This window comes from Notechis scutatus, chromosome Z (genome assembly GCF_049901735.1).
Source record: "Notechis scutatus isolate UNSWTSFEM ecotype Mainland chromosome Z, rNotScu1.2, whole genome shotgun sequence".
NCBI classification, from domain to species: Eukaryota; Metazoa; Chordata; class Lepidosauria; order Squamata; family Elapidae; genus Notechis; species Notechis scutatus.
This window is the reverse complement of record NC_142025.1, coordinates 71,490,253-71,513,404: the sequence shown is the minus strand read 5'-3', so window position 1 is coordinate 71,513,404 and position 23,152 is coordinate 71,490,253. Positions and strand designations below refer to the sequence as shown.

Here is a 23,152-nt window from a genome sequence, read left to right as displayed (position 1 = left end):
CAAGAAATACTTTGCAGTATATTCAGAAAATCCTCACTAATTAGAATATTTTCATGTTACATTCATTTTTAGAGAGATTTGCCTTTTAGGGAAAATAAAATTAAAGGCAAAAGTTAGGAGAAAGAAGCATATGATACTTAAAGCAAAGTTTCTCTGGCTAATTAATTCAAAATAGGTTTGACACAATTTTTTTAAAATAACAATTTAAAAATTGGGCCCGAGAGACTATGATAACATTTTATCAGATTTTTAAAATATGTTTTAATTTTTCCATAAGGATAATGAAGAAAAAAGTCTACAATATATCAATAAGCAGCACACAATATTACCTGTCTATGAAATCATAAATTACAGTTTACAAGTTGCCTGTTTTAGGCATTTATAATTCAAGCTAAGTTAAATGAACTTGCCTAGATTAAATGAAACTAGAGTTAAGGGCACTTAATAGTGAAATTCTTCCAATCTACTATTTTTATAATAGATGCAAATTATGAAATAGATAAAATATCTTTATTCTATATGACATAGTTCTATTGATTCCATTATTATCTATTTAAATTCTTTTCTTCAAAAACATGCTTCCGTTCATATTATATTTTACTACATTATTACAACATGTAGTCCTTGACTTAGCAATCATTCAAAGTTGCAATGGACCCCCCCCCCCAAAAAAAAGCTACATATGACCTAGTTTTGAAGTTATGGGTAATGTATCACCACCTCGTCACATGTACCAATTCAGGGAGATTCGACCTTATGACTGATCACAGGGCCACTACAGCACTTCGAACCCTATTTCGAACCCCTTCCCCTATCTTCCCCACCAGATAAGTGAAAGCAGATTCAAAGTCTGCAAGCTGCAAACTCTGCAATCAGCCTGAGACTAGACTAGATTAGACTAGAACAGAACAGAACAGAACAGAATTCTTTATTGGACAAATGTGATTGGACACACAAGGAATTTGTCTTTGGTGCATATGCTCTCAGTGTACATAAAAGAAAGATAAAATACATTCATCAAAAATCGTAAGATATAACACTTAATGATAGTCATAGATTACTAATAAGTGATCAAATCATACTAGGAAACAAAACAATATAAATCGTAAAGATACAAGCAACATGATTATAGTTATAAGTGGAAAGAGATAGATACTAGGAAGGATGAAAATAATAGTAAATAATAATAGTCTTAGTAAATAATTTGACAGTGTTTTGGGAATTAGTTGTTTAGCAGAGTGATGGCATTCGGGGGAAAAACTGTCCTTGTGTCTAGTTGTTCTGGTGTGTAGTGCCCTGTAGCATCATTTTGAGGGTAGAAGTTGAAACAATTTATGCCTAGGAAGTGTCCAGGATGTGAGGGGTCTGTAGATATTTTCACAACCCTCTGACTTGTGCAGTGTCCAGGTCCTCAATGGAAGGCAGGTTGGTAGCAATTGTTTTTTTCTGCAGTTGTAATTATCTGTTGAAGTCTGTGTCTGTTTTGTTTGGTTGCAAGCCAAACCAGACAATTATAGAGGTGCAGATAACACAGACAATAATTCCTCTGTAGAACTGTATCAGCAGTTTGAGCTTTCTGAGTTGGCACAGAAAGAACATTCTTGTGCTGTTTTGATGACATTTTGATATTAGGTGTCCATTTTAAGTCTTGAGATATAATAGAACCTAGAAACTTGAAGATCTCTATTGTTGATACTTTGTTGTCTAGTATTGTAAGTGGTGGTAGTATAGGAAGATTTCTCCTAAAATCTATCACCATTTCTATGGTTTTGAGTGTGTTTAGTTCAAGATTGTTCTGGTTGCACAAGGCTAGTTACTCAACCTCCTGTCTGTATGCAGATTCATCATTGTCTAGAATGAGACCAATCACTGTTGTATCATCTGCAAACTTCAGTACTTTAACGGAGAGATCTTTTGAGAAGCAGTCATTGGTGTATAGAGAGAAGTGGAGAGAGCACACAGCCCTGGGGTGGGGTGGGGCTGTGCTAATTGTACTGGTATCTGATGTGATTTTGACTAGCTGCACCTGCTTCCTGTCTGTAAGGAAGCTTATGATCCAGTTATAAGTTGGTTAGGTACATCTAGATGATTTAGTTTAGTTAGAAGAATATCTGGAATGATGGCATTGAATGCTGAGCTGAAGTCTGCAAAGAGGACCCTTGGATAGGTTTTTGGAGATTCAAGAGGTTGTAGGATGTAGTGCAGAGTCATATTAACAACATTATCTGTCAATCTATTTGCTCAGTAGGCAAATTGCAAGAGTCTAACAGCAGATCTGTGATGGTTTTCAGGTGGGCAAGCACTAGCCTCCCAAAGGTATTATGATGACAATTGTAACAAAATCCAAAATGTAAATAAATGTCCTTTAATGCCTCCAACTGGCCCCACTGTTCAATAATTCTCAGTTAGTATTCAAAAATAGTCAAAAATACATACTCAAAAAGAGTCTTCAAAAGAAAGCAATACAGTCCGAACTTAATGAGCAGATAGAGGTGAAATAAAAAACCAAACAAACTACAATGATGAAATTTCCACAACGGACCAGGATAAGTAACTACCAAATTCAAGGAGATAACAAGGCACAGTCTGTTGGAAGGACGCCAACCAAGATAACTTCAGCCCAAAATAACACATGCTTTGCTTCTGACAATGCTGTGTTGTAATCGCCTCTCTTATATACCAGTCTCCCCAGCTGCAACCAATGAGGAGGATCATGGCCGCTTCCTCTCTTGTAAGCCAAGTTGTTGCCTTCTCCGTTCCTCCTTGCGTCTCCTAAGATGCAGAGGGGATGGGCCTGGTACTTCCTCTGACTGCCCATCCAGCCTCTGCCCTTCTCCAGTGTCCTCCACAACCTCTGGAGCCACACCTCCACTCCCTGTCGACTGTTCCTCCTCTCTCTCAGAGTCTGACTCTACCAAGGGCATGACAGGTATTCATAACTACAGATATTAGAGCAGCCAGTCTTAAGTCATTCAGTTCCTTGATGGAAGAGTTCTTCAGCACTGAGATGATAGTAGAGATTTGAAGCAAGAAGGAACATACCACATCTCTAGTGATTTATTAAAGAAGCGGGTGAAGATGGGGGCCAGTTGGTCAACACAAGCTTTTCAGCAAGGAGTTATTTTTTCTGGGCCTGGTGCTTTTCCTGGCTTTTGTCTGTGAAATACACGTTGCACCTCATTCTCAGTCATGTCAGCCTCTGTAATCACCAGAGGTGGTGGGGCCAATGGGATGGGGTAGGTTGTAGGAAGCTTGGCTGTTGTTGGTGTGTCTGAGATGAGGATTGTGAAGATGGGTGGCAGTAGTTTTCACTCAAACCTACAGTAAAAAACATTCAGGTCATCTGCCAGTTGTTGATTTCCTTCAGCATGGAAAGAAGGTTTGCTGTAACCAGTGATATTTTTAAGAGTTTTCCACATGTTTACTGGTTCATTTGTTGATAACTGATTCTTACCTTTTCAGAGTAACTTCTTTTTGCTACTCTGATCTCCCTTGTTAATAAGTTTTTGGCCTGATTATACAGCATTCTATTGTCTTTTATGTAGGTTTCCTCTTTGGTACAAGGAAGTTTAGCTGTGAACCATAGTTTATTTTTACTGTATATTCGCAGGTTTCTGGTTGGCACACATAGGTCTTCACAAAAACTGACATATGTTGCTACAGTATCTGAGAGCTCATCCATGTCTGCAGAGGTATATTCAAAAACATTCCAATCAGTGCACTCAAGGCAAGCCTGTATCTTTAACTTTGCCTCCTCAGTCCAAGTCTTCACTGATTTAATTGTTGGTTTTAAGTCTTTGTCTGTAAGAGGTACAAGATGAATCATGCAGTGATCAGTGTCCCACAGCTGCTCATGGTAAAGATCAATAAGCATCTTTTAGTGTTGTGTAGCAATGGCCTAAAGTATTCTTGCCTCTAGTGAGACAATTGACATGCTGAAAATATTTTGGTAGCTCTTTCCTTAAGTTGGCTTTGTTAAAATCTCCTAAAACAATGGGAAGGAAATCTGGGTATTTAACTTCAGCCTACATAATCTGGTCAGCTAGAGTTCGTAATGCATTGTTTACACAAGCTTGTGGAGAAACATGCACAGCAATTAGGAGAAATGAGGAGAACTCTCATGGAGAATAGAATGGTTTTCAACTGGTAATTAATGTATCTAACTCCATATCATAGAATTTCTTTAGTATAGTTATATCTTGGGACCAGCTGCTGTTAATATATAAATGTAAATCTCCTCCCCAGTGATGGGATTCAAAAATTTTTACTACTGGTTTGTGGACATTGTTAGGAATATAAGTCACCTAACAAGTATTTGGGTTAGAAATATATAAACCAGGATAAACATTTTAGTACTATGTCTTTAAGAGATTGCAAAAACTGCAATTGGGTGTGGTTTTTCAAACAGCCATAAGATGGAGCCAGAAACCTGGATTGTCTTAGTCTTAGTCTCAGAAGAGAGTGTGTCTGAGTGAGTATCTCTGTTTCCTTCTGTTGGAAAGTATTGCCATTGCTCCATTTCTCCTAATTGACTGATATTACTGGATTTAATCTAAGTCTATTACTGAACTGTTTTTGACACGGGACTTTGATATTTGGATTATCCCTGGATTGAAAAACTGACTGATTTACCTGTGAATGATTTTGGATTGCTTATTTTGGACTTTGCTTAAACCTTTCTGGAAGTAAAAACCTACATTTACTATACAGTGTTTCTGTGTACTGTGTGTGTATTATTCAAACATTTCTCTCAAATACGTCTCCCTGTATGCGCTCATTCTCCTAACGGGGAATTACCTCAACAGACATGTCTATGTGGTCATGTGACTGGATTGGTGTGGCTATGTGGTCATGTAATGGGGTGGTCGTAGCTATGTGGTCATGTGACCGGATGGGCATGGCTAGGTGGTCATGCCTCTGGGTGAGAACATAAGTGCAAACAGTCATAAGTGCGAGGACCAGTCATAAGTGCGAGAACTGGTTGAAAGTGCAAGGACTGGTCATAATTTGCTTTTTTCAGCTCTCTGAATAGTCCCTATGTGTAGGGAAATAAAATTCAACTAGTCCTCAACTCACAACCACAACTAAGCCCAAACTTTCTGTTACTTAAGTGAGATGTTTGTTCAAAGTGAGATTTCCTACCATTTTATGACCTATCTTTTCACCGTGGTGAAGTGGAGCACCACAGTTGTGAAATGAGTGACATGGTTGTTAAGAATGCTGTGATGGTCATAAATGTGAGGACTGGTCATAATTCACTTTTTTCAGCTCTCTGAATTGTCCCTAGATATAGTGTAGGGTGATGAAGTAGGATTGTGTCCAGCTGGATGTTCTGAAACACCCCAAAACAACAGCCAAACTTTATTTGGGAAAAGAAAAAAAATCTGAATTTCAGCTATTTTAAAATAATCCAGGCAGCTTTTCTTCCCTGGACCAATTTCCACTTGTCAAGTGGACTCAATCTGAAGGGGTGAGTTGTGGAGGCGGCGGGGGGAGAGACTCCAGCTGTCCTGACACCAGGTCAGCCTGTATAGGTTCCAGTTTCCTCCCCTTTCCTTATTTTAACAGATTAACAAACGGATGTTGTAGGTCATCTAGTACAACCCCCGCCCCGTCCAAGCAGGAGACCCTACACCTTCTGACTGATGACAGTCCAGTCTCTTCTTGAAAGCCTCCAGTGATGAAGCTCACACAACTTCTGAAGGCAACTTCTGTTCCATGGGTTGATTGCTCTCACTGTCAGAGTATGGGTTGGGGGGGTGTCACATAGTCCCTGGACAGAGCAACTTACCAAAAATTAAGTGAGTGGTAAAGACTGGCAAGCGAAGAAAGCTGGCGAGGAGCAGAGATCAGTAATATTCAGTTACTTTTAAAAGTGTCTGACACTATAGTTAGCGCTTAAAAGATATTATGGAAGAGGAACAAGTTTCACCAGTCAAGACAAACAGAGCTGAAAATGGATTTGAAAATGAGAGTCTATAAAAAAGTTATTACACTGTATACATAAAAGAATGGCTGATATTTTCATAATTACAATTAATTAATTGAAAAATAAACAATACAATTAACAAACCAAAGGAGTTTATAATTGTGTGCCAGTGTTGGACAAAAATCTTTCCTAGGCAAGACTACTTTCTGATTGATTGCCTGCCTGTCCTTCTGGATTTGGAACTCCCACAGATTCTTAGCTCTATTATTCTCCACGATCTTCTGTGGAAACTCCTTGATGGCTGAATGGAAAATTCTGGGAGTTAAAGTCCATACATCTTTCAGCTAAGAGACACTGACCCCTTGGGTTCTATCTAGTGTGATAAATCCCTGCTTCTTTGGATCTGGTGCTTAGTGCCTATTCTTGTGCTGTTATGATCAGTGATCAGTGCTGCTTTTTATACACACACTACTTTAGGAATAATTATAAAAATGATGATTTCTCACTCATTTCTTTCCTAGTAGTTGAAACAAAATAATCAGCCATAATGTCACCTGAAGTTGGAATCCAAAGTCAGATGTACACTAAATGTGGACTGATTTTTGGCTACACATCTTCCCAGTAAACAGCAAAATTTGAAGTTCCAGGGAAAGAGGATTTGTTCTAGGATGAGTAACCACAGTTTACATATTGGAGGTTCCTAAAGGAATGCTGGGAACACTGTATTTTAAAGAACGTTTGAGGGAGGGGTGCAGAAAAGCCCTTCTCTGCCTGAGACTGTAGAGACCTGGCACCAATCAAAACATTGTTTGTGAAGCAACTGATCAACACTGACAGGGTAAGCCACTAGTATATGAAAATAAAAACAAACTCCACTCCCTTCTAGTACTGATATTACCTAGTTTGGTAATGAAACATTTGCAAGAAAACCATCAAGCTCAGAGAGCACCGGGACCCAGGGCTGGGATTCAACCAGCGTTACTACCAGTTCGGTGATTATGTTTTGCGCGTGCATGCGCGCTTTGTGCTTATGCACATCTGACACACGTTGTGCACGCGTGTAGAAAACCTTAAGCTGTGCCGCCCGGACAGCTGAAAAGCGCTGTGCGCAGCATTTGAAAAGCCTCTTTTTTCCTGCTTTTTCAACTTCAGCTGTACCATGCAAAGCAGCTGAGGTTGAAAAAGCAGGAAATAAAGGACAAGTAAGAGCCCAGGCGGGCGGGTGGGCCAAACAGCAGCAAACACAGAACCGGTTCGGTGTCTGCTGCTCTTTAGAGCTACCGGTTCTATAGAGCCGGGCAGAACCGGTAGCATTCCACCCTACCAGGACCCCACAATTCAACAAATATTCTCTTCTATCGATGAATACTTTTTGGTTAGAGGGACTCAGAGCCTGCCTTATACGAGATGGTTCCTAGATTTCATTCTAAATTTTGATATGATTTCTGTAAATCAAATAATCAATCTACCAAATGTTTATTGTCAATGCACAACATGTGTACAATGAAATTGAAATGAGCCTCCTTAAACCTAATTGTGGTGCTTATGTTGCATTCAGAAGTCTGATAACCCACGGATAAAAGCTATTTTTCAGCCTATTCGTTCAGCTGGCTATGCTTCTATATCTCCTGCCCAATGGTAGGAGAATAAAGAAGTGCTGACCAGGGTGTGAATCATCCCTGAGGATTTTCCTCACTCTGCTGAGGCAGTGGGGCCTGGTGATTTCATCCAGTGGTGTCAGGGGAAAGCCCATAATTTTTTGTGCTTTGTTCAGCACCCTCTGTAATGCCGAGCCAGCATACCATGCCATAATACAAGATGTAAGGATGCTTTCTATCGTAGACTGGTAAAAGGAAGTCATTAGTCATTGTTCCACCTGATATCGCCACAAAACCCTAAGGAAAAGGAGGCGTTTGAACCTTCCTGACCACCTGAATTGTGTTATTTTTCCAGGTGAGATCTTGGCTAAGATGGACTCCCAGAAAATTGAAAGAGGAAACCCTCTCCACACAGCCCCTTTGATGTAGAGTGGGGCAGGTTCCTCTCTCTGCTTCCAGAAATCTAACGTCATCTCCTTTGTCTTGCTGGTGTTTAGATGCAAGTTGTTTTCTGAGCACCATGTGGATAATTTCTGGACTTCTTCCCTGTATGCTAATTCATCTCCTCCTGTAATAAGACCCAGTATGGTGGTATCATCTACAAGCTTTATTATCACGTTAGATGGGTTAGAAGATGTGCAGTCATATGTGTACAACGCGTACAGATTGGGACTGAGCACACAGCCCTAAGGAGAGTCAGTGCTGAGCTTCAGGGAGGAAGATGTGAAAGACCCAGCTCTCACTGTTTGTGGCTGTTCCATCATAAAGCCTTTAATCCAATCATAGGTGAGGGAAGGAAAATTCAAGTCAGTCAACTTTTCGATGAGAATGTCGGGCAAAATGGTGTTAAAAACTGAGCTGTAATCTATGAAAAGCATTCAGACGTAGTTCTCAGGTTTCTCTAGATGACTCACTACAGAATGTAGTAGCAATGGCATTGCCTGTCGACCTATTTCCTCTGTAGGCAAACTAATATTGGTTGAAGTTTGATGGAAGGCATGACCTGAGGTGTTGAAGAACTAGGGTTGGACTAGAAGACCTCAAAGTTCCCTTCCAACTCTGTTATTCTGTTTTACACCATATGTTTTGGAATTATGGCAAAAAGTTTCAATGTTGGATTCATCAGACCATAACATATTTTGTCAGTCTTGATTTAGGTTTTTGCAAAATGGTTGGGTGTTTTTCTTTATAAGAAAAGGCTTTTGTCTTGCCACCCTGTATCATTTTATACACGACTAAAGAATATCGGGAATTTCTGTCACATATGGTACACAATCAATAGTTGCCAGAAATTTTTGCAGATGCTGTAAAGTTGCTGTAGGCCTATCAGACCAGTTTTCTTTTTGTTTTTTCATCAATTTTGGAAGGGCATTTAGTTCTTGGTAATCACTTCTCCATTTGTTGATGACTATCTTCACTATGTTCCATGGTATATCCTATGCTTTGGGGGTGGGGGGAAATTATATCCTTCTCCTGACCAATACCTTCCAACAAGACCCCCTTGGTCTTGCTTTTGCTCTAAGAGGCCAGTGAGTCAGAAAAATCCTACTGGCATAGCTGAACTTTATATGAGCTTGATCAGAATAACTTTAATTGATAGCAGGTGTGTAATGATTACTATTTAACATCAGTTTGAATGTGATTGGTTAATTCTGAATACAGCCACATCCCTATTTTTAAGAAGGTTTGAACTCTTATGCAGCATATTATTCTAAATTTTTATTTTTACTTTTTTCCCAAGAAAAAGATTTTAGTTTGTTTTTCAATTGAATTGAACAGCTTAAATGTTATACTAGCTCGATACCCATGTTTCGCTATAAAACTATGTGATTGGGCTTAGTTTTTTGGGAGGAAAATAAGAGGGGGGGGGATGCATCTACCAGCATCCATCGGTATTCATCTGGCTAGAGTCCTGTCAGTGTGTGAGAGAATTGAGGGAAACTGAAAGAGTATTCGCTCTTTCAGAAGGAGACAGCAAGGAGCCTGGTCATGGCTTAGCTAACTGTCCTGTACTAAAGCTGCTTGGTGCTGTGAAATTAAAATTGAAATTGAAACTCCTCTCCTCTGCTTGTGTTTTGCATTTGGAACAGATTTCTTTTCAGGTGGGGAGGGGGAGTAGAACTCCTTAGCATCAGAGGGTCTTAATAATAATATATGAAATACTAATGCCCTGATGGTCATTTTGAAAAATCCTTTCAGTGAGCACCTAGAAGCCAAGACGAACATACATGCCAAATTTCAAGTTTGTAGGCTTTAAGGTTCTGGAGATTTTGTGATGATGCATGAGTGGTATTTTGATTTTATATATATAGATTAAATCTGGAAAAATTCTGAAGTGATTTAACTTGTTCTAATTTTTTTTTAACATCTCAAAAACCTGACATTTTAACAGATTTGTAGATGTTTTATATCCACTGTAATTCTGAGATACATCAAGATAAATATGAGTATCTTGAAAGAGGAGTGGATATAGTTCTTGTGTTAATCATCTATAACTTGAGAGAAGATAAAAATTTCTTCAGGTTATTCAAAGCAGAATCACTGGATCTGGTGCAGAGATGCTATTCAACCGGTTCGCACCTATTTGGGTGAACCGGTAGAGGTTATTTGGCATGGGTCGGCCGAACAAGTGGCAATCCCTGGCTGGCCACGCTCCCAACCCGGTTGCCCCGTCGCTCACTTGCGATCATTCTCCTAACTTTCCATTCCCCACATCCTCTTTCTCCCAGGGGAAAATGAAGAAAGGCATGGATGCTGCAAGTATCACTTTCCCCGTGTGAGTTAAAGTGTCGGGAGTGAGAAAGAGTGAGGTCTGACAGAGGGGGTGGGGGTAAATCGAGCCTTGGAGCACTTTTGCAATGTAAAAGAAATGCATTTTGGAAGCAGGTCTTTTAAAAACTTCTCCAAGGATTCCCCATAGACGCTGCAAGTATCGCTTTTCCCGTGTGAGTAAAAGTGCTGGAGTGAGAAGGAGTGCGGTCTGACAAAGGGAGTGGAGGAATCCACTCAAGCCTTGGAGAAATTTAAAGGAGCTACTTCCAAAATGTGTGTCTGTTAAGTGCTGTGTGTGTGTGTGTGTGTGTGTGTGTGTGTGTGTGTGTAAGAGAGAGACAGGAAGACACAGAGAGAGAGGGGAAGGAAGAGAAAGAAAGAAAAAAATAGGAAGAGAGAAAGAGAGAGATAAAACTCTGTGCTATTATTTTTAATTGTTCCATTATTTATCATGTGTTAATATTTTACACTGTCCCAACACCTAGAGTGATTTATCTGCCTTTCTTTTGCCCAGGGCTACCACATATTTTTCAGGGTTTACATGCATTCAATGTCAATAGTCCAGAGCATAAAATACACATGTGTTTAACAAGAGTTGAAAGGGACTTTGGAGGTCTTCTAGTCCAACCCTCAGCTCAGGCAAGAAAACCAAGGATGCCAAACTCTGAGTAGAAATCCTGGGAAAGGTGTCAGAATAATACTTAGAAGGGACCTTAGCGTGAACCCTATACCGTTTGAGAGAAATGGCTGTCCAGTCTTTTCTTAAAAACTTTCAGTGATTGAGAACTTCTGGAGACAGGCAGTTCCACTGGTTAATTGTTCTTGTTATTCCTAACATCTCATACTGCGAAGAGATAAAATACTGGACTGATATTGTAAGTTTAATGAACTCTTTTTCGACACTGGACTTTGCTAATGGATAATCCCCGGACGGACTGAACTAAGTGTATGATATATGGACTGTTTGACTATGCTATAACTCTTACTGGAATAAAAACTATTTAACTGGCACAGTGTATCTGATTTACTGAGTGTAAGCTACAACAACGTTTATCTCACATATCTGCCTGCCTGACTGACTACTGTTGCACGTTCTGCTAGGGTGTATATCCCTAACACTTCTCACTGTCAGGAAGTTTCTCCTTAGTTTTAGGTTGCTTCTCTCTGTTCAGTTTCCATCCATTTCTTTTTGTTTGCATTCTGCTTCTTTGGAAAATACATTGTTCCCCTTTCTTTGTGGCAACCCCTTAAAAACCTGTTGCCTATCACACTATTGAGTAAAGAATGTGAGCCATTTCCTCCTTTCAGTGGTCCATGAAAGTACATCTATAGTATGCAGATAATAAAGTCAAAAAAGGTGAACAACATTTTTACAGAACTATAGATAAGTTGAGGCTGGGTGTGACAAGGAATGGCTGGGAGGGGAGGGGCCAGGTGAGGCACCCCTTGATGTGAGTGACATTGAGTTGGCCACGCCCACCCAGTCACATGACCACCAAGCCATGCTCACCCAGTCACATGACCACCAAGCACACCCACCCAGTCACATGACCACAAGCCACACCCACCAAATAAGCCATGCCCATAGAACCAGTAGTAAAAAAATTGAATTCCACCACTGATCTGGTGCAATGATTTTACTAGATAATGACAATCATGGTGGTTACCATTGCTACTCCTATTTAAGAGTCAGACAAAGATAGAAATAAAGTAAGCATTGAATGAAAACTGCTGTTGATAATCTGCTGACTTCTGAGTTGTTTTGGTCAGTTTTTCTATAAACAGAAAGTACAAATGAAAACTGAAAATATTTTTTTGCAAAATATTAAATCACCATAGCTTAATATTAAACACACAGTGTAGTTAGTGCACCAAAGCAATCAAGAAGCTTCATATTAAAACAATAGATTAAAACATAATTATTACTTACGTTAAGAAATAATCACCTCCCCACACCAATTCTGACTCAGGATCAGAATAACTTAAATACAAAGCCTTTCTGAGTAAAAATGTTACTTTGAACTTAGAAAGACAACAAAGAAGAAAGTAGCATAATTAGTGTTGACAGTTAAGTTTAGAAAGATTGGTGCATCTTCCAGAAAGATCCTTGCTTTTATTTCTAGTACAGAAAATATTCCTAATGTTTCTGGGTGCAACACTGTAGACCTTGACTTGTGATGGCAATTGGGAATGGAATTTCCATTGTTAAGCAATTGTAAAGTGCAACTGCATAGCTTAGTAACATCCATCCCTACAATCCTGGTTGCAGTTGTTAACTACATTTACGAGAAGTTCTGCACATTTCAAGAATAGTGTGAGAGTACCATGTGGGTTGTGGAGATTGTGCAAGGGTTGTGCAAGTCGCCGGTCCTGTATGAGTGCACAGAGTATGCAGGTGAGTGAGTGACTTACCCTAACAACCTGAGATCTTCCTTGCTAGCTTCCCTTTTAACTTTCTGAATGGCATGAAAAGTTGCACATGGCAGTCACAGGGTGCTTGGCAAACAGTCATAAATAAAAATGGATTGCCAAGCAACTACACTACAATCATGTGACCATGGGATCCTGGAATGGCTGCTAACTCCAAGCATCACCATTCATTTAATGCCACTGTAAATTTGAAGAGTCACTGGATAAATGGTCATTAGTTAGCATGCCTGTTTATTTCAAATCACCCTTTCCCTTCAATACTGGAAATCCCACTGAACTGCGTGCTTCCTACAAACTTTCTCTGTACAGATATTTGTGTTGTTAATTGCAATATCTATTTTGGAATTACACTACTAATGTAAAATAACAAAAGAAGTAGGGCTTGCTATGCAACATTCATGACCAGGATTCAGCAGTTAATCCCAAATCTTCTGATTTTGCTAGACTAAACTAATTTCCTAGGCTAGGGCTTGGCAGAAGTTTCACATTGTCAATATTTCTTGTTTTTCTTTTTTTGCTTCCATTTGATATCTCTTTTATTGTTGCTTTGATTGATTCTTTACAAGAGGAAAGAGACCACTGTTTGTTAACTGGATTATATTCAGCTTGAAACAAATCTGTTTTACATTACATGTTTTACTTGCAAAATTAAGTTACAACAAATCCTATGAATATAGCTGACTTACCAATGAGATACATGCCAATCCAGTCACCTGCATCTACTTCTTCCTTTATATCCCAATAAATCACTAGATCCTGTGAATGTCCTATGGAATAATAGGAACTGCTGACCATGAGTGTAGACCGGCTGTCTGAAGTAACTAAATCTGTGTCACTGGTCGAGCGGGGAATGGTGACTGTCCCATGAAGCCCACTTCCAATGTCCATGTTGTGGAAATGGTCTGGGTTATAGCTGTACCTCAGAGATTCTTTACATCGACGCCGGTTCTGAGAGTTCCTGGATGGGGATGCCATAGCAGCCAGGCCTAATAACCTGTTCTGATACAGATTCTGCCAAAATGAAAGAGAGGAATCATTGGAATTCATATAAATGAAAATGACATCCCCTTGAAAATTACCAAACAGAATGAAGAGAGTGTTGCTAATAACATTGATGCATATTACATATGTAATCATAAAAACTGGAATCCATTTGTCAGTAGCTATTATTAAAACAGATGCATTTATTGTCTATCTGATGCAATATGAACTTGTACCTAATGTGTTCCATAAGTGGGATTCGTTTTATTAGAAATATAATATTACTTAATGAAGTATACAAAACTTTCATTAACAAATTACATTTCTGTTTGACTTTTATCTTTGGCTCATCACCAGCCTTTGGCAGCTAAGTCAATATTTTAGCCTGAAGTCATCTTACTGCAGTCATCTTCATTTTCACTACTTCTCCCAATTGCATCATCTACTCTGTCAAAAAAAAATGCAAGTCACCTTCTTAAAAATTGCTGCTGCCAACTGAGCTTTTATCATATTCTTGGTACACGTGGTTGGCAATTATTGACAACTCAATTTATTTAATACTGTGTAAGAGGTGACCCTCAGCTTAATTCCTTTTGGAAACTAAGTGCTGGCTACTTTGCTGTGGGTGACTGCACTTTCAAAGCATAGAAGAATTCTATGCAGTTATGATAAATTTTCATAAATCAAAGTTAAGTAACAAGATTAAGACTGTGAGACTCAATTATAGTACTGATTTTAATTTCTGTACTGCAACCCTACAGTAGGTTGCACAGATATTTCCATTGTGATTTGCTTCTAATTTGCAACATCAGCCTGGTTCAGTCTGCAATAGTGTGAAAAAAAACAATGACATCTGCAGAAGGAAAGATTATTACCATCGTGCAAATGCCATCATTTATTTTTCTGACATATCAGGATGCAAGTATGCAATGGTAGCATTTGCATAATAATCACAATATGCATGTTATCATTCTGGCATCATTGCAGTTTGCTGGAAGGAAATTACATAATGGCAAGTCAACTTGTCAAATGACTTCACATCAAAAACATGCTATGTAAAACCTTCAAGAAAATACAGTTTCAAGTGTCGTTCACATACCGTGTTTCTCCAACAATACCCCCCCATAGGAAGGCCTAGCATGTTTTCTAGGCATGAGGTGAAATTAAGCTCCTCCCACAAAATTTAGGCCTATTTAAAACATGCAAAATGGGGGGAGGGCTGGGGGAAACTTGCCTTTAGGAGCGGCCCACAAGCAGCCATGCCTCGCCACCAGCCACTCCTAACGGCTGATCATGGCAGAGAATGGAGGGCTCCCTACCCCTGCCAAGAGCCTTTGCTGCAGACCCAGGTATGGTGCTGGCTGAAGGTCGGGTCAGCGGGCAGGCAGGGTCAGTGTGGATGTTGGCCTTGGCAGCAGTGGGGCACTTCGCACCGCTGCCACCTCCTCCACTACCGTCACTTTCCCTTCTGCCCTCACCGCTGCTTATGCCACGTTCAGACTGCTGCTATTGGGCAAGATGCAGAGGCTGGAGTCCATGCTGGACGTTGCGGCGTGGCAGTAGCAAAGAAGTGGCCCTTCCATTGGGTGGAGGAACAGTTCGAGCACATTCCTCCGCCGGCAGCATTTCAGCTGCTTCTCGGGCGGGGGAGCCACCTCTGTAGCTTCCACAGTTCCCTCTGGCAGTCTCTCACCAGCACCGTCTCCAACAACAGTGGCAGCAGTGGCGGGACAGATCCTGCTGCCGACGATAACCGCCTGCCCTCCCACAGGGGCATCGCTTTGCTTGATGGCGGCTGCATCGACAACATCCTGCAGGTCAGTGAGTCATTCAGGCTTCGGTGGGTAGAAGCGGTGGCGGGAGGGTATGCCATCGTTTCTCTCCCCCCACACCTCGCTTTGCTTTCCCCCGAGCTTCAAGTTATGGTCTCGCCCCCTTGGGCGCTGTCCTTTTCCTCCAGCCGCCCAAAACCCCCTGCCAGTGGACCTTTCTCCCCCTCTTTATGTTTTCTTTACTCTCATTCCCTCCGTCAGTTCCCTAAGAATACAGGCTAGCCGGGGACTTTCTCCCTACCCTGCCCAATAGTTTTAAAAAGGGAACCATCTATCCATTTTGCCCTTCGAGCAGAGGCAAACCTTCCAATCCAAACATAAGAGAAAGGGAAGCATCCTACAGACTTTTAGCACCAAGCTTTTCAGAGGATTCTCCCAAAGGATTAACCCCCTTAAATGCACTCCCCACCCTCATCTCCTTGAAGGGCAGAAATAGGATGGAAATCCACCTTCTGGATTTCTCCTGGCAAATCCCAAAGACATTCTTCCCTCTCTCCCTCCTTCTTTCCCTGCCAAGCTTCCCAGAGGATTCTCCCAAAGGATTCACCCCAAAGGAGCGACTGGAAAAACTGGAAATGAAAATCATGTGAATGCAGGATGCTATGACTGTCATAAATATATGATGATTTCCAAGCACTCAAATCACAAGCACATGACCACATGGATGTTACAATGGTCACTAAGTGCAAGGGCTGACTGCAAATAATTACTTTAATGGTCACTAAACAAATTTTGTAAGTCAATGATTACCTGTATAGATTTCACACAGTGACACATGCACAATTATAATTATCTGAACTAAAGTAGAATACTGTTTTGCTAATATTCTTGCTTTCATTGAAAAAATAAAAATTGAAAAAACAAATCTTTCAACAACTCTGATGAAGATGAAAAGGATGTAGAAAAAAGGTGAATAAATAATAGCATGGAGACTAGAGTAGGACATTTTATTTTTGAAGAGGTCATTATATTAAATTGATCAAAATTCTGTGACTTCGCTGTTCCTTTGAACAGCATTCTTCTGAATTCTTTATTGTCCTGACTCTGTTACTCTTTAGAAGACATGAAGACCTGCTTTTCTTAGCAGATCCTGATGCATGTAATGTGTAGACCCACCTTTTACTTTGATTTATTTGTCAAATATTGCATGTCAGAGTATATTTATGAACTGGAATACAGCTTAGTAACAAAGTCAGCCAATGAATAGGCACGGCAACAGACCAGTCAATGGTAGCTGAATTGGAAAATGAAACTAGAAGTAGCCTGGATGTGGCTCTAGTCTCTGAACTCTGAAGCTGCTGCTTGTGTTTTTTGTTTGTGTTACGTTGGAAGAATCTACTATTGGTATTCTACATTTTATTCATCTTTTGTATATAAAGAAGTTAATGAATCCTGCTGAATCAGTCATCTGTGCTTGCTTTCTGGATTTGAATTTCTGCTGCAAAATCTAATGGTTTGTATTTGTGTGTGTATGCATGTGTTATATTTTGGCTTTTATTTATCCTTAAACACTGTTTATAACTGACAACTTAACTATCCAGTGCACTTCCTACAGTTAGTATGGTGAATGATGTAGCCCATAAATCAACTAACTATGGCATATGGCAGTTGAAGTCAGAAATACTGGGTGGTTGCCAAATTGCTTAGCGTGCATGAACAGCATACCACTGTGCAGTCTTTAAAAACTTTTTAAGGTCATCATTTTGTGCATTAAAATTATTAGTGGTCTATTTCAACTGTTTTTAGGAAACATTTTTTTTCCTCTCAGCCCTTAATTATATTTTTCAATCAACTGAGTCTGTCCATTGAATTTGCTTTTGACATTTGATTGTTCAATTTATTTTTAGTCTGCATTTCTATACATAGCTACGTGCATATAGTCCATAGGACTCTGGGGACTTACAGAAAAGTTTCATCATAACACTGAATTGCAACCTATTTTTCGGAGTATAAGGCACACTTCCCTTCCCCCCCCAAAAGTGGGTGAAAATGTCTGAGCATCTTATACAGCGAATAGGGCCCATTTTTGGCCTCCCAAAGCCTCCATACATCCCGTTTTTGCCCTCCTGGGCATCCAGAGGCACTCTGCAGGCAAAAATGTGCCTGTTTTTGACCTCCAGAGCAGAGGTGGTATTCAGCAGGTTCTAACCAATTCTGGAGAACTGGTAGCGGAAATTTTGAGTAGTTCAGAGAACTGGCAAATACCACCTCTGACTGGAGATTTTACAGTATCCTTCCCCTGCGACTCCTACCAAGCCACGCCTATAGAACCAGTAGTAAAAAATTTTGAATACCACCACTGCTCCAGAGGCCCTCCATGGGTCCTTTTTTTTTTTTGGCCTGCAGAGTGCCTCTGGACACCGGAGAGGGCAAAAATGGGACCCATGGAGGTAAAATATTTTTTTCTTACTTTCCTCCTCTAAACCAAGGTGCGTCTAAAGTCCGGTGCATCTGATACTCTGAAAAATACAGTATTCCATTCTTAAGCTGTAAGTAGCAATAGCACGCAGACTTATATACTGCTTCACAATGCTTTACAGCCCGCTCTAAGGAGTTTACAGAATCAGCATATAGCTTCCAACAATTTGGGTTCTCATTTTACTGACCTTGAAAGGATGGGAGGCTGAGTCAACCTTGAGCCACTGAGAAGCAAAGCATACCCAAAAGAAGACAAACATTACATAGGCTCTATTCCCCAAAAATGAGATTGGGGAAAAGTAAAAGACCCATTACTTGAAATGTAAGGTTTCTTAGAGAAAACATAAAAAATGCATCAATGCAAAGAGACCATGCTATTAAAATATGAGGCAGCATGCAATTGTCAAATAGATTTAATAGAACCAGAAGTGAAGAAAATTATTTTTCCTTCAATGTATCATCTACATATTACTAAGCATATGCTTCAGTAGCAATTACTCAAATTATTGTTTTCAGAGAAGAAAAAGACTGAGAAAGTCTTGTGTAGCATAACAATCCTAAACCTTTTTTGATTATAACATTATTCTATATATGGATATCTTTTTTTTGCCCATTTTTTTTAACTTTTTCAGTTTTTTACAAATATCATTGTGTGAACAGTGTGGCACTCCTTACATTTTAAAACAAATATGACAATATTCTTCATAGTTGATACAGTTGACACTTTTAATATTAATACACCTTTTGCTAAATTGTAATCTTTCATTTGTTAATTATTCATGATTTCAATGTTTTATTTTTGTGTCAATCTCCATATTCTAAATATCCCTCTTTTAACTGCAAATTAAATATTATTAATCATATTTCTGGTGTTTACCAGACTTATATAGTTCTAATAATAATCCACCAATTTATATTGGGTTATAGTCTTCCATTATTTATCCCCTTTCTGATTTTTAACTATGCCACTATTATATTTTAAAAATATCCCCTTTCTAATCACATTTTACAGTTTATTTATTACAAATAAAATAATTATTCCTCATATTTATGTTTGACAAGTTATATAATTCTAATAATAGTACAATTGTTTTATTAAGTTATAATTGTTCATTATTATCTTATTTCAATATGTTATTTTTGTTATTTTATGTCAATCAAATTCTACGTGTCATTCCTTTCCCTACAAATAAAATATTCATATTCATATTTATTACAACAATCTTATATAGTTTAATCATACACATATTTATATTGTGTTCTTCAATTGTTTCATCATTCCATATAAAATATTAAAATTACTCTCATTAAAATTATAAATTCCCTTGTTATTAATTCACCTTATAATGTAAAGATTCTATTCCCCTAATCCCCCTTTCTCTAACTTCTAGCCCTTTTTTGTTATCTATCATCTCTCACTCGCATTAAAGCTTTGATTATTTGTTTCTTAGCATGTCTCCCATATTCCTCTCTTGGATCTTTACCTCTATTTGCTATTGCTACCACTTCTGGCCCATACCTTTTTTTTAAAATATAAATTTTATTTGGGTTTTCAAAAAAACATAATACAAATAAAACATCTTTTTTTAAGAATAGCATGATCCCAGGTTATCACTTCTTCATACAGACACAAACTCAATTTCATATTCATCTTGGTGTTCTATTCCATATCTTATTACTATTTTAACATTTTCTCCATAATTTTCCCCTCCCTTGGTTTTCTCAACTTTATTTTTAATTATCTCATATCTAAATTCAATTATATATCTTTTTCTAAGTTTCAATGTCTTTCCAATCATTATATTTATACATTTGTCTGTCCTGTTTCAATTTCATATTATCTTTTCTCTATAAACAAAATTTCCCCTGTTGTTACTAATTGGAGTATGACACTTTATACCTTTTATAAATCATTAATAATAATTAAAATGTTCCCATCCTTTCCTAATTTCATTCTCTCATTCACTTTATTTCATTTATTTATTAACAAATATTCCATTGCATTACAATAAGTATTTTATCCATCATTTTAATCATACTTTTCATATTTTCTAAAATTATTTCTATTTCTAATATAACAATACTATCTTATGTACCTTTGCAGGATCCCCTTTTCAATTAAATTTTCACCCATTATCTCTAAATAGGCTTATACTTTCAATCCTTATAAATTTTCCCTATTTCTCTATATCTTGTTTGTGTCTTTTATAACTTCTTTTCCTTTCCTTCTTCCCCCTCTTCTTCTCCCTCGCCTTTTTGCCCCCTTGTCTCTCTACTTCTAATTCTCTCTTCTGTGATCCGCTCTTCTGTTGCTTCCTAATATTGTAATTATTTTTCAAACTATTCTTTTTTTTTTTTTTTGGTTGTTTTTTCAAATCTTAAAGTTTTCACTCTCTTTCCCCCCTTTCTTTTTTTCCCACATAAAATTACTTCATCATTAAAAATGGCTTCTTCTTTGTCCCAACCTTCTTGTTCTACAAGCGTTTCTTGTTGTTTCTCATAGTTCCAGAACTCCATTTCTAAAAATTGAAATACGAAGTCAAAAGAACCTCTTCCTTCTTGTGCATCTTTCTGTTTTTTAAGTTCCATTTTCAGTTCTTCTAAAAGTGATGCCATTTTAAACACTTTTAAACAACCACCCGATTGATTTTAGTCATTTAAATCCAATAGCCAAAAATCCAAAAATCACCAAGTAATCCAAATAATCCAAAGCTGTTTCTTCTTGCTTCTTTTTTCCACTTTCTCTTCCTGGGGTTCTATTATTTTGTTACAAAGTTTCAGTTAGAATGGATCTTTTAGGAATCTTGTTAAGGTTTCACTGTAAGTTCCTTTTAGTTCCAGGCAGTCTCCTCCATTTTTGTCAATTTCTTACTTAAATTTCTTAGCTGTCAGTATAAGGAAGGGAAGAAAAAAAAAGCCAAATCCTTTCCCTTCCCTCTCCCCTTCGCTGCTTCAAAGTCTTCTTTGGGAACCATGTTATTTTTTATAGTTCAAATTCCAGGATACCTTACGTTGTTGCTTTTTCAGTTTAACTCGGTCAACCAAAACTTTCTCTTCTTATCTTCCTCCTGCACATTCTTTTCCGGTCGAGTATTTATGCAACTCATCAACGAAGTGTTACATCCACACTTGAACAAGGGGCTCCTAGTTTACCTGAATGACATTCTTATATTCAGCGAAACCATCGAAGAACACATTAAATTGGTCAGACAAGTGCTGAAAAACCTTCTAGCTGCCAAGTTATACGTAAAACTATCAAAATGCAAATTCCACAAGGAGTCATTGGATTATCTGGGTTACCAAATATCCAACCAGGGAATTGAAATGGATCCGGGAAAAGTAAAAGCCGTACTGGATTGCCAACCCCCCAAAACACGCAAGCAATTTCAAAGTTTTTTGGGTTTTGCCAGCTTTTATAGACAATTCATTCCTTCTTTTGCCGAGGTCACTCTCCCTTTGATGGATTTGTTAAAAATGGGGCCCTCCCCCCTCAAACCAAAACCCAGCCAACCCCTTGCTTGGACCATAGACTGTCAGAAAGCTTTAGAAACTCTAAAACGCCTTTTTGCATCTGAACCCATTCTTCAACACCCAGACCCAACCAAACCTTTTATAGTCCAAGCTGATGCTAGTGATGTGGCAGTAGCAACCGTTCTGCTACAAAAGGACTCTCAGAACTGACTAATGCCTTGCGCTTATGTCTCCAAAAAGCTGACAGACACAGAGCGAAGGGAGAAAGAAGCATTTGCAGTAAGATGGGCTTTATTGACTTGGAGGCATTTCCTAGAAGGGGTGAAGGAGCCGTTTGAGGTATGGGCTGATTACAAAAACCTTGTGGCTCTAAAAAAAAACTTGGAAACTATCCCCTAAACAAGTCCACTGGCCTCAATACTTCAAGCAGTTCAACTTCAACATGAAATATATCCCCGGAGGGAAAAACATCTTGGTGGATGCCCTGTCCAGGAAACCCCAGTTTGAAAGTCACAGAGAGGAAATAGTACAGGCTTTGGTATCAGAAGCTCAATCAGCAGGCCAAATAACCACTCGAGGCCAAGCCAACCGCAACCTCGACCGCCTGGAAAACAAACTGACCATGGAGTTGAAAGCAGCCCTATTAACCGATCCCTGGTTTGTAGACCATCAAACCGAACTAACAATGAATGGACTGGCTTGGAAAGGGACTAAGCTTTATGTACCCGCAAACCTAAGACTAGTGGTACTAAAGCATAATCACGACTCGTGGTTGGGAGGCCACTTCGGGTTCTTAAAAACCCTACATTTAGTCAGGAAACAGTTCTGGTGGCCAAAAATGAAACCTGATGTCGAGGACTATGTAAAAAGTTGCTCAATTTGTGCCACAATGAAACACAGAACTGGAAAAACCCCTGGTCTCCTCCAACAAGTAGCTGAACCAACACAACCAAAGGCCCACTTTACAGCCTGTAAAAGATTTTCATCTGCAAAAAAGCTTGTAAAACTGTTTGTGAAGCATATTTGTAGACTACATGGAGTACCTGATATTAATCAGACAGAGGGGTACAATTTACCACAAAATTTTGGAGGGAGTTCTTGAAATCTATTGGGTCCTCCCAAGGGTTATCCTCAGCATTCCATCCGGCCTGTAACGGAGCAGCAGAGAGGGCGAACGCCATAGTGGAACAATACATTAGATGTTATGTAAATTATCAACAGAAAAACTGGGCTGAATTATTACCCTTTGCAGAACTTGCTTATAATAATGCAGTACATGGCAGCATGGGATTAACTCCATTCCAAATCAACACTGGCATGGAATTCCCAATGCCAGAATTACCTAGAGAACCTCCTACATCCATGTCTGTAACAGAATGGATGAACTCATTAAAAAAAGGTTGGGAAAACACACAAAAAGCTTTAACTGAAGCCGCAAGAGATTACAAAAAGCAAGCAGACAAACATATATACCTCCAACCACCATTTAAAATAGGAGACAAAGTATATTTGTCAACCAAATATCTTCGATTGAAACTTTCTAGTAAAAAACTGGGACCTAAATTCTTAGGTCCATTCCCGATTTTGAAAATAATCAATCTGGTCACGGTCCAATTAACTCTTCCACAACTATTAGGGAAAATTCACCCAGTGTTCCATAGTAGTTTATTAAAACCAGCTAGTACATCAATGATAAGACCAATACCAATCGCTCCCCCACT

At 38.9% G+C, this 23,152-nt stretch overlaps 1 protein-coding gene across 10 annotated transcripts in view; it reads right to left on the bottom strand.

The window, feature by feature from the left end:
• Positions 1 to 23,152, bottom strand: part of HECW1 (HECT, C2 and WW domain containing E3 ubiquitin protein ligase 1) — a 307,384-nt gene that overhangs the window by 217,692 nt on the left and 66,540 nt on the right. For all 10 annotated transcript variants that reach the window (XM_087945048.1, XM_087945049.1, XM_087945044.1 and 7 more), the window contains one exon: positions 13,416 to 13,740. In XM_087945048.1, the coding sequence (XP_087801174.1) occupies positions 13,416 to 13,704 (289 nt within the window). In that variant the 5' untranslated portion in view covers positions 13,705 to 13,740. The remainder of the gene's footprint in view (positions 1 to 13,415; positions 13,741 to 23,152) is intronic.